This window comes from Sebastes umbrosus, chromosome 18 (genome assembly GCF_015220745.1).
Source record: "Sebastes umbrosus isolate fSebUmb1 chromosome 18, fSebUmb1.pri, whole genome shotgun sequence".
Lineage (NCBI taxonomy): Eukaryota > Metazoa > Chordata > Actinopteri > Perciformes > Sebastidae > Sebastes > Sebastes umbrosus.
The window spans coordinates 5,966,255-5,978,303 of NC_051286.1; the positions used below are offsets into that span (position 1 = coordinate 5,966,255).

The 12,049-nt window shown below is 39.4% G+C and overlaps 1 protein-coding gene across 17 annotated transcripts in view; it reads right to left on the minus strand.

Annotated features, from left to right (window-relative positions):
• The window catches only part of ptprk (protein tyrosine phosphatase receptor type K), a 128,939-nt gene that overhangs the window by 28,235 nt on the left and 88,655 nt on the right, over positions 1 to 12,049 (minus strand). For all 17 annotated transcript variants that reach the window (XM_037750180.1, XM_037750178.1, XM_037750179.1 and 14 more), the window contains 9 exons: positions 8,944 to 9,126; positions 8,697 to 8,816; positions 7,999 to 8,108; positions 7,695 to 7,896; positions 7,472 to 7,577; positions 6,638 to 6,707; positions 6,232 to 6,354; positions 4,970 to 5,044; positions 4,690 to 4,726 (listed from right to left, as the gene is read on the minus strand). In XM_037750180.1, coding sequence (XP_037606108.1) covers positions 4,690 to 4,726; positions 4,970 to 5,044; positions 6,232 to 6,354; positions 6,638 to 6,707; positions 7,472 to 7,577; positions 7,695 to 7,896; positions 7,999 to 8,108; positions 8,697 to 8,816; positions 8,944 to 9,126 — 1,026 coding nt within the window. The remainder of the gene's footprint in view (positions 1 to 4,689; positions 4,727 to 4,969; positions 5,045 to 6,231; positions 6,355 to 6,637; positions 6,708 to 7,471; positions 7,578 to 7,694; positions 7,897 to 7,998; positions 8,109 to 8,696; positions 8,817 to 8,943; positions 9,127 to 12,049) is intronic.

The following is a 12,049-nucleotide window of genomic DNA, read 5'->3' on the forward strand; positions in this document are numbered from 1 at the left end:
TGCAACCAGAGGAGTCGCCCCCTGCTGGCTGTTAGAAAGAATGCAAGTTTAAGGCACTACTCCGACCTGGAGGTTGCCAACTGAGTACAGCTGAGGATAAATGTAATTTTTTTTGCAGATATTTGGTAATAAACCAAAGTATTGGACAAATTCAAATTTTGTCCTGATGGTGGCGCTAAATGAAAAGTCAGGGGATTTACAAAAGTCATTACAAGTCATCATGATGGAGACATGAATGTCTGTACAAAATGTTGTGCCAATCCTTGAATAGATGATGAGAAATTTCACAGGATAAGTTCAAACTTTGATCTGCTGGTGGCGCTGTATGAAAAGAGGATCCCCAAAGTCTTCAGGACTCTTTGGGAAACATTGATAACTGAACAAAATGTCACGGCAATCCATCCAGTAGATGAGATATTTCAGTCTGGACCAAAGTGGTTGACCAACCGACTGACATGAGCCATGATGCTAGCACGTCTAAAGCATGTCTAACCACATTTTCTTGCACACTGTAAAGATCAAATCCTGTGAAAAGACTAACAGAGCAGCAGAGGAAGCTGTTTAACCGTGGCTTGTACCATCTTCTGTAGCGGGGTCAGTAAAAACACTCAGCTTACACAGTTTCCATCTTCTCATTATTTTTGTTGTATCACACCTGATGGTACATGTAGTGAACTCTCTGCTCTTCTACTGCTCCTACTCCCAGCTGCAAACACGCTACAAATTGAATACACACAAATAAAGAAATGCTCAATTGACTGTGTGTCTTGCACTGTTCAGTGTATTCAGGTTATCCTTGGAGTCATGGTCTCATTGGGAAATGCTTTTGAAATGCAATTTGACTGTAGCTGTCCAATGTGTCTGCACCAATGTCACAGTATATTACTTGTACTCAAACTCATTTCTCTTCCTGATGACTTCAGAGAGTTGTCTGAACTCCCCGATTTCGTCTGCTTGAAATATAATTCACAAATGATGTTTCAGGCAGAGTGCACGCCGTGGCCATGTTGATCATGCACAGAAAAGTCAACAGAAAAAGAGAGCCAGCATCTGTTTTCATGCCCCTGAGCTTAGTGATTTGATCCCATAACGCCAGAATAGTTCGTACAGCGGCGTAAGAACATTATCATGCATTATGATAATCCAAATAATCCAACACAAAGACGTATGCACAGAACTCAACATAATGCAATACATCTATCAAACAATAATCCACTTCTAATGCTAAATATCAACAAGATAAACATAATCTCTCTCTCTCTTTATCTCCCTCAGTATTTGTGACCATATCATATTATTTTGTTATAAAATGTTTCTGCCGCTGAAATCTTGGAAATGTCCCATATCCAGCCCAACGTCATTATGTAACAATATTACACTAAAGCATGGGAATCAGATTGATGGATGAAGCATTAGCAGTTAGGGGTGGGGGAAATAAAATCAATAAAGCATAGTATCGCAATATTTTGCGTGGCAATATTGTGTCGAGATGTCAGTATTGATCATTTATTATATTAAATATTAACCTCTTAACAATCCAACAGTCCGGTTCTGCTGCTGTTCTGTATTTCAGAGGCTGTAGCGGGCTCAGTCTTAAAGCTAGAGTGAAGAAACTGGTATCATATGAAACTAGAAAACATAAGGAATCGACACGTCATGTTAGTTTGTCAAGGAGAACGCTATATAGGCTCCAAAGTTAAGCTAAATTTTGGTGAGGAATATCTGGCAAGGCCTTTTTCAAAGGAGTCCCTTGACCTCACACCTCAAGATATGTGAATGAAAACTCTATTCTTATTAGATAAAACAAATGTTGACTGCATAATTTGCAGTTGAAAAAAAAGGTAATAAATCGCAATATATCTTATCGCAATACTGAGCATATCGTAATAAGATCGTATCGTAACTAGAGTATCGTTATAACATAGTATCGTGGGGCCTTTGGTGATTCCCACCCTTATTAGCAGTGATCTGTCAGCCAAAATGCTTTGAAGGTTAAGGTTCACATTATCGTATATTTTTCTTATTATCAGCAATTCCACGAAAAGACCAAAACCAACAATCAAACTTCCTTCCCTGTCTCTCTGGAGAATGGAGCGAATAAAATACATTAAAATAAAATAAATACTGACATCCGTATGGGTCGGGCTGTAGTTAATTATGCGGTAAAAAGAAATTCAAGGTCAAATCTGTCTTCAATATTTAGCATTAATTGCTTTATGTTAACCTACTTTATTTTCAATGACTATCAGACCAGTCAGCGGGTATCAAAACAAGACATAACAAAAAAGAAAAACAATCCATAAAAGAGTCCTGAGACCTGACCTCATAATGTCGGCGGTAGCTCTTAATGTCTGTAAAAATTATCCAGGTCAGTCCACTAACACTCACAACTTACCCACACACACAAAACACCCTGAGGCAGCAATGACAACACACAATACCCGAGATGACCTAATAGGACCACCGCTGCTTAATCCTCCCTCCCGGATGCACGGTTGAGCGCACACACACATGCAGAGGGACAGAGAGGGAAAGAAAGGAAGGGACAGTCGTCTGACCTCTCCGTCCATTAGAGAGTCTTTCTGCCTTATTAAAAAAAATAAAAAAATAAGTTCAGCTTCACTAAGACCTCCTCAGAATACAAAGACAGAGCGTCATCTCTTTCTAGCAGCCTTTGGCGAAGAACCTGTTCTAGTAACTACGACCACCAGCAATTCTTGAAATGTGATGACGCTGGAAACACAGTAACTTCCCTCATTTTCTCTTATTTTAGAGCAGAAACATGACACCTTACAGGCACTGAAGAGATTGAATATAACTTTGATCTGTCCCATGGGATCAATTTCTTAAAAGAGCCTAATGGCTAACATGTCTTGGTCACATTGAACTCTGTGACCTTAACAGAAAACAGGTCTTTTCAACTTATTATATTTCAACTTTCATTTTATAGGAAAAAAGGTCATAGCATGGAACAATGCCACTTATGCCACAGTATTTATCATCTAAGCTACTCTACAGTGTCTGTCCCTTGATGGATCTTTATAAAAATACACAAATCAATCAGCCATAATGAATTCATTCTGCAATAATTATGTCCGATTGAAAATTATGTGACTTTTACTGTCTGGTTTTATGCTCCTTCGGCACTAGAAGGTCAAAGCAAGGACCATCAGCTGAGTGCCAGAAAGTCATTATAACTTATCTTTTCACCACAATAACACCCAGAATGCAGTAAGATAGCTCTCAAGTACAATTCAAGTCAAATAATATAATGACTCTTGTAAGTATGACATCAATCTTCTATATTATTATGGGCTTTTATCTCTCATCTATTGTCTCAATTTGTGTAGAAGTGTCAACAGGATACTGACCCAAATCAAAGGTATTTATTTTAAAATGTCATGCTTACTAGGCCTGTCAAATGATTCAAATATTTAATTGTGATTAATTGCATGATTGTCCATATGTTAATGTTATATTGTAATTAAAGTGTTCTGAGGAAGGGGTTGGTCTATTGAGTAGTTGCTCAAAGTGTTGGACCCATCTCTTGCGCTGTTCTTCGCTGGTTGTAAGAACATTCCCATCCATATCCTTTATGGAGTGTTGGTTTTATGTACTCTTCCTGACAGTTATCTTGTTGTGTCATAGAGCCTTTTCATATTGTGCTGCCTTCTCTGCTTGTGTCGCAAAGATCTTCTGTGTTCTGTCTTTCCTCACACTAGCCTTCACCTCTCTATGTGCCTCTGAGTAGGCTTTTTGAGCCTCCGCTTTCTGTGACCTTGTTTTGCTGTTGTTAAGTGTCTTTCCTTTTCTGCCTGATGACATCCATGGCTTGTGTCTTCTTTTCTGTGTGCCTAGGACTTCTTGACATGTTTATTTTCTTCTTTCTTTCCACACTGATTTTACCTGTTCTAATGTGCTACAAACACAATTATTATTATTATTATTACTATTTATATCAGTTCATTTTGTCTTTTCACCCGTTTGCTTTCTAGTTGTGCGTTACTAGCCGAGTTAACACTTAAATGACCTCGCTGTTCTTCGAAGCTCAACGCCACCAGGATTGTCAATTTCATTGAAAACACGTTAATGCATTTTTTCTGTTTATCCTTGTTCTTACTGCACACGGCTAAACTCTGATCCATCAGCCGCATTTCTGAAAATCTTTTCCTGAAAACAGTGTGTGTGCATTTGTGTGTGTGTGTGTGCGTGGTTGCCCGGGGATTAGACCTGTCTGATAATCTATCAACATATGGCTGCTAGTAAAAACATGACATTTAGACTGTGTGCACATGCAATGACTAAATGTGCACACAAACACTTAACACGATCACGTTTTCTCTCTCTAACATGCAAAACATTATGTCGTCACCAGTAATACTCCACTAAACAACTATCAAAACAATCATTACATCAGTGACGTCATATGAATAAATATCAGATTAACAGCTATCATTAAGGGACGGCAAGCAACAGAAGATAAGCATAGTCCAGTGACCAGAAAAATATATTAAATATAGTTATTTTAATATTATTAGTGATATCTAAAAACGTATTCTGAAATTTTTCTAAGCAGCCAAACACTGGAAACAATTTTTGCCACCTGAGTTTTATCTGATTGTCAAATTCACACTGATCTGGGGTCTTTTTTTACATCAAGTGGTATCAACAGTGACAGTGAGTTCTTACCTTTAGTAGCAAGCCTCAGACACTGGGTCTTAGTTTCCTGAAGAAAAAAGACAATAAGATCAATACTGAGTCCCCAGTACACACACAATACACACTGCAGATATTCTATAGTTTTAAGTACTCTCAAAAGTCATAACTGCTTGCAGGTAGAAGCTGTAATGAAGTTAATGTGAGTCTTTCAATGTGTACATACTGTATAAGTCTATTTATTCATAGCAGTTAGCAGGTGAGCATTCACTGTGTGTTCAGTGCGTTTTCACATGAATAAATATTTATTTACCCTCTCCGTGCTGCTGACAGCTTGAAGGTAGATGTTGTAGTTCTTTCTCGGGGCCAGCGGAGGATTCCAGAAACCCTGGGAAATAAAAGAAAGTGATCATCAATTTTAAATATGAGGCTAAACATACGTAGATTGTCAGCTACTAATTTCACTTATTACTTCTGCTAAAGAGGCTGTTTTCTGGTTTGTCTCTTTGTTACAAGATATCTTAAATATGTCATTTTTGAGAAATGTGCTTGTTGTTTGCTTTCTTGCCGAGAGTTAGATGAGAAGATCGTTGCCGCTCTCGTGTCTGTAGGCTAAATATAAACATACAGCCAGCAGCCGGCTAATTTACAAAACATAGCAGCAGCACTGAAGCTCACATTAACACATTATATCTTGATCGTTTACCACATACAAAATCAAAATCGTAAAAATGAGAATTTGAGGCCAAAGTGAAGTCACACCATCAGGCATGTCACTTCGCTGGTTTTCGGTGTGGCAGGTTTTCACCCATTCATGCACATCCAAATTATTCTAACTAAGCGGACATGACTGGGCGGACAAAATTGAGAACTTTGAGGAGCTTTGAGAATGTCTGTTTGCCGTGAGGAGAAACCCGCACGGAGTACAAAAGATTCAAAACGCTTCCTCATCACGATTTCACGTCAGTTCATGTCTGTGCGACCGTCCTTGCGGAAAGTATAACAGAAGCTTTATCTAACTCTTCACCAGGAAACGAATAATAACGAACTATTCCTTTAACAGATTCTGATACAATCTGATGGAAAGATAGGCCAAGACTATGAGAGAGTTTTTTGATGTGTTTTTTTTTGCAGATCCAGGAACTTGTACATTTTTCACCATCTTCTCATAAACTACTACACTTGCTTAAATAAGCAAATTCTGGCACATGCATATAGCACATCATAAATGTGCCAGATGTTAATGTAGACCAGGATCTTGATCCAAAAATTAACATTCCCAAACATTTGGATTTTGCAGCCTTGGTGGACGATCAGTTTGTGCTCTCTGTGGGCTCTCTAGTATGTTATATTAGTTGCAAGTTTCACCAGGTTTAGAATAAAACTCCTTGTATTATAGTATATTATAAAAGCTCAAGTTAACTCCAACATAATTTCCCCCTTTTCTGTTACCTTTTTTTCCTCCTTATTCTTCTGCATTTCAAGTTTACTTTCATTTCTATTTGATTTATCTTCTCACCTGACATTTTTGCTGCACTACGTACAGAATACGTTGCTCAGATAAAAAAGGCTTGCCTGATATGTCTTGTTGTCTCCAACGGTGAAGGGGAGCGGCTCCGGCAGGTTGCTGGGGGACAGCTGGGCGGCATAATAATATGGAGATCCACCGCTAGGCGCACTGTGGTAGGGAACTGGGACCTGGGAGAGAAGATATATTCACATTAAAATAATATATCTATAAATCTGTCTTACAAATACAATGTAAGTCGGTTAAACTGGAGTTTTTTGCTGCAAATAAAAGGTCTGCTTTATAACAGTTGGGATCCAAATGTCCAGCGGTCTATAGAGCCAAATGGTGGCTATCTACTCTTAAATGACTCCTTTTTGGAATGAAACTTCTGTTAGCAAACAAATACATGTATATGAGCTAGGATGTAAAGGCATGGCTTGTTAAATGTATGTAGAACAGATAAATAATCACCTCAAAACAGTCAGAGGAAGCTTGACGACGTGTCCGGGGATTCACTTCCTCGACTACAATCTGGTACGCACTGTAGATAAGAAGACAATGTACGTTATTAAATGACAAATTAAATATTTCAAAAAAAAGGTTGTGTAGTTAATGTTGTGTCACGTTCATGTGGCCTTGCCTATTTATTTACTATTTATCAACCTGTTTTTTGAAGTGTCAAAGAATACCTCCATGTTACTCATGTTACCAAAAAATAACAATGGTTGACATATTTTTTATAATAGATGACTGTACTGTAATGCACATGTTCAAGCTTGACCACTGCATCGTTCACAGACATATTTGCAAAAAGAACTACTTGATGTCTTGTGTTTATTTCTATGGCTTACCACTTGCTTTACATTAAGGACAATACTATCTATGTATCTATATACAGTATACTTTTAGCTAACTATTTTAACTGTTTATCCATTACTTTTTGTATTCTAGTACCATATTCTTGAATTGTTTCTGAACATCTTTAACGTTTCTAACAAATTTATGCTGTTTACCTTTTCTGTTATTTTCTCCAACACTTGGTGTGGTGCTGCATCCGCCACTTTTTCTCTTCTTTAAAGTGTCTTATTTCACACATAATGCATTGCACGACAGGCTCTCTAGGTAATCTTACATTAGTCACTCATAGGGAAGCTTTATGCAACAAATTTAAGTGTCTATGTCTGACTTAAAGTTATATTTAAGACAAAGACTCTATAAATAGACTCTGTCTATTTTTACGCAACTGGCCCCAGGTGTGACAAAAGCCTGTGTCTGGGTATGTACTATATGCTATGCATGCAATACCTTATAGGTGCTCCCTTGGCCTGGGCAGGTTTGAGCAGGACAGTGATGGTTGTTGCAGTTTCATTCAGGAAGGCCTCTGACCCATCGTACTCATCTATTGTCGGGGCTGAAGAAAGAGCATGAGTCTGTATTAGTGTCCATGTATCACCTTGCTGACTATCTACATGTGATACCAAAAAAAAAAAGGTTGTGACAATAAAATATATTAAAACTTATTTTCTACCTGAAATATTAGTAGTCACGTTGAGCGTGGTCGCAGGGCCGAACCCTTTGGAGGTGGATGCGCGTATGGAGAGCTGGTATGTGACCCCTGGGTGGAGCTGGGCAAACAGGTGATGGGTGGCATTGGAGGGCAGAGACACTGTGAGTCCCGGCCGCTGGAGAGGCACCGAAGGGTCGAATGAACGCACGCCACTGTAGTTGATCTGAGGCGGAGCAGAGAGGCAGAATCCCAGTTTATACATTTTTCTGAGTGATAGTTTGGCTGCTACAACATTTAGTGTTCCCACTGCTGCTGCTTACGGTACCTCATATTGTATGATGATCCCGTTGGGTTCAGTCGGTTCCTTCCAGTAAAGAAGAATTCGGTCTTCAAATGGAGTGGCTCTTAGTGACTGACTGGGAACTGAGCCGGGAACTGTTAACACACACACAGACAAAATTATAAAAACGCTCATAAAAATAACAATTAAATTCTGTCCTCCAAATGAAGGAGTTCCTAGTAAATACCAACAACAGGAATACACTCAGCAGGGACTTTCCTGAATCATGTTGAAGTTTACCCAAAGTAATAGCTCAAGAATTTTTTATGCTTTTTAATTTTTTCTACTTCCCAGCAGTGGCCTGTTGTGTCACCTAAACTATCAAAGTACCAGTAGATAAGCTCACAGCATTAGAAGCATTTACTTTTTACTTTACTTTTTTTAGAAAGCTAACAGCTTATGTTTGCTTGTTCGTTTACTTTTGTTGACTATATGACTTTTGTATTTGCTTATAATGCTGCTTATTGAGGTGAGATTCTTTCTATAAGCCCCTCAGGGTTTTTTCAATCTCACTTGCACAACTTCTTTTCTTTTGTTATTGTATTTCTGCTGCTTTGTTTTATTGTGCAAACAAATCGATCTCAACATTCAAATAATACATAAATATAGATCTAAAAAAAAAAAAAAATGAATTCGAAAATAAAAACATTGATAAAAAATAGAGTGTGGTTTGTGTATCGCACCATCTTCATCGGTTTGTATGATGGTCTCGTCGCTCTCTTTCCGTCCCTCTGGATTGGTCAGAATCATCTTCAGTCTGATGTTGGTGTAGGGCGGCAGGTTTCCCACTAGGTGGCGTGGTGCTGAGAGGACAAAGAGAACATAACTTTATTGTAAAACAATAATGTATAACATTGTTTTATAGCATGATATTCAATGTAAAACAGTACTGGTAACAAAGCCTGTATTAGTAATTAAACTGATTGTTACCTTTAGGGTCCATGTCCAAGCAGTCGGCCTTGCTGCGGTTGTTGGCGGTCATATATTGGTAGCAGATGGTGACGTTAAAGGTGTGACAGCGAGTGATGTTGTAACCCAACGACTCCCAGTCCACCGCAATCAGACGAGCCCTGGTCTCAGCAATCTTCAGCCTCTTAGGAGTCCGCATAGGTTCTACAGAGGAACAGAGGAGAACACAAGGAAAGAATATCATGAGTTATCTCAGTAACCCAACAGATAATTGCCATATGAACTGTGTTAGACGATAGCAGCTTGATCATAATATGCCCGCAGGGGAAAATAATCACCATTCTTTGATGACTTACAGTAATATATGAAAAATACTTTAGTGAACTTCAAAAATATTTACTTTAATTCTGGTTCACTGGGGGTGTAAGAGGCAAATGTACTTTGCGTTGCCAAAAAAAAGAGCAAGAGTGCTGAGTCAACATTTTCCCCAAGATAAAACAAGAAGGTTTCTAACGAACATCTATTTCTTCTCCTCGCTGCCAGTCAACCATTTCTCAAATGCAATAACTCCTACGAGGCACGTCTTTGGTTTCCATCTTTTATGTGAATTCAGAACTGTTATTGTCAATATAATCTACCTTCTCTCCAGCCTGCCCAGGGCTTTAATTACCTTAACTGGCTCATTTAACTGGATCAATAACCCCCCCAGAACCCGCCCATCTCTACACAGACACACACTCACACACATTCACAGCCAAGACCGCAAACACAAAACCAAACCAATCCTCATCTGCTTTATTTCAGTGACTAAAAGCTCATGAATGTTTACCAACTTGTGCCTCTCCAGTCATTCAACAGTATGGTGTGTAAAGGCCTTAAAACTCAACGACAATTGTGCCGCCTTATCGATTAGTTGATTTAATCGACAGATCTGTGAAACTGAGTTTCTCCACAAAGATTCACACAAAAGCACCACTTTAAATCCTGTGTTTACCAGAGATGTGCTCATAATTTTCTTGGAAATAAGTCATTCAGCATGAAAAACGCATAAAAAATGACTAATCAACTAAAGAACTCTTAGTCGACTAAGACCAAAACAACCGATTAATCGACTAATCGTCTAAGAGAGGGTAGCCCGACTACCATTGCATCATATATTATAAGCTCATAAGTTTTGTGTGTAAAATCTTGATTTGCAACAGTAACTAGTAACTATAGCTGTCAATGAAGTAAAAGTATAAAGCAACATGAAATTGAAATACTCAGGTAAAGTAAGTAAGAGTACCTAATATGTACAATACTTGAGTGTATGTACTTAGTTTCATTTGACCACTGTAGTGAAGACACCTAAACCAAGTTGAAAAGAGGTTTAGTAAAGTGTTTGTTTTTTTTCAATTAACAGATGATTTGACATTCTCTACAGCTGAGGTGCAATAGGTTTGATCAGCCTCAGCCAAATACAAATATGCCTTCATTAACTCTGATACTGATCTTGCAGATTGACTCCGGACATCCTCAGACAAAAGTGGAATCTATCACTCGGCAACCAGAACAAACTTAATTAAAAGTTTTGTTTATTGTTCCCTGTCATAAAGTTGACTTCATTCACAGTGAACGTCACCTGTTGATGTTCCTTCCTCCTCCTCTCTCTCTGCTTCCTTATGTCCTCCCAGGATTTTTTTAATAAAAACAGCTCACCTTAAATAGAGAGGCAAGTCTCTCCCCAACCCCTCCTTGTCTCGCTCTCTGTTTTTCCCCGGGTCTTCCTCTCTCAGAGGAGACAACACAAGGACACAAACTTGTCGCTTCTTCTGACAACCCATTATCTGCCCGTCACTCACACACACACACACACACACACACGCACACAGGCACGGACATTCTCACACTCCATTATTACCCAAATACACACACACACACACACACACACATGCGCTTCAGGTTGTGACAGAATCCAGATTAAATCTGGGCAGAGCACGTACAGGTGTGTGTTTATGTGTGTGTGCTCGTCTCAATAAAACTTCCCATAATAAGAATGCATCGTCAAGGACAAACACAACTCTCGTACACACACTCTCACACACACACACACACACAGGGGTGTAAGCGAAACATGTTGAGGTTTGCTAAGTCATTTAGATGTAAATAGCTCACTAATAAAGAGACATACAGACATATGAGAGAAAATGAGAAAGAAAGAAAAAAGACAGAGGAAGAAAGGTTGCGAAGACACCCGGGCAGGTAATTGTCTGCTGAGCAAATATTATTGCTCAACCCTGTATGTGTGTGTGTGTGTGTGTGTGGGTGTGTGTATGTGTGTGTTAATAGCTGAGGGGTCGGAGCATTTCATTTTTGCTTCAACCTGTTATTGGATGGTTGACATTTAAATAGAGCGAGAGGGAGACCTATTGCTTTCTCTGCCTGTCTCCCCCTCACTTGTCTCGGTCTCTTCCTCTCTGTCTGTCTGTCTCCCGGTTTAAAATCAATACTTGTGATCCTCACCATAAACCTGGCTATTAGGGCACACACACACACACACACACATAGAGTTAGGGCGGTGTAATAAATTGTATTGATTTCGGGGGCCCCTTGATGCCAACACTGCTTCACAGTGAGACGGTCTTCAACATGGAATTAAAACAAAATATATGGCTAGCTGCTTGTCTCTCTAACCTGCATTTCAAAACCCCCATTCCCTTCCTGACCCACAATGCATTGCTGCTTATCTGTGTCTATTTACCGTAGGTGGTGAAAGAGGAGTAGAGAGCAAGGTGGGAGGAGAGACAAAGAGAGGAAGAAAAGGGACAGGAGGGCAAAGAGAGTAGCAGAGAAAATGAGTAAAGAAGAGCGTAGAAAACAAAGCGATGCGTGGAAAAATGAAACTGGGGCTGGAGGGAGCGAGGGGACAGATAAAAGGAGGCAGGGAGAGAGAGAGATGAGAGAGGGAAAGAAAGAAGCCGAGAGGAGGAACGGGGAGAGACGATAACTAGTTTGGAACGTGGCCAGAGTCAAGCGGGAGCAGGTCCAATGGTAAACCACAGAGGCTGCCTTGTCCCTTTCCCCCCTCCTCCTCCGGTAGACGTACAAACGGCTGGATTCATGTTGGAACTAAAAGGCTTTGTTCTCC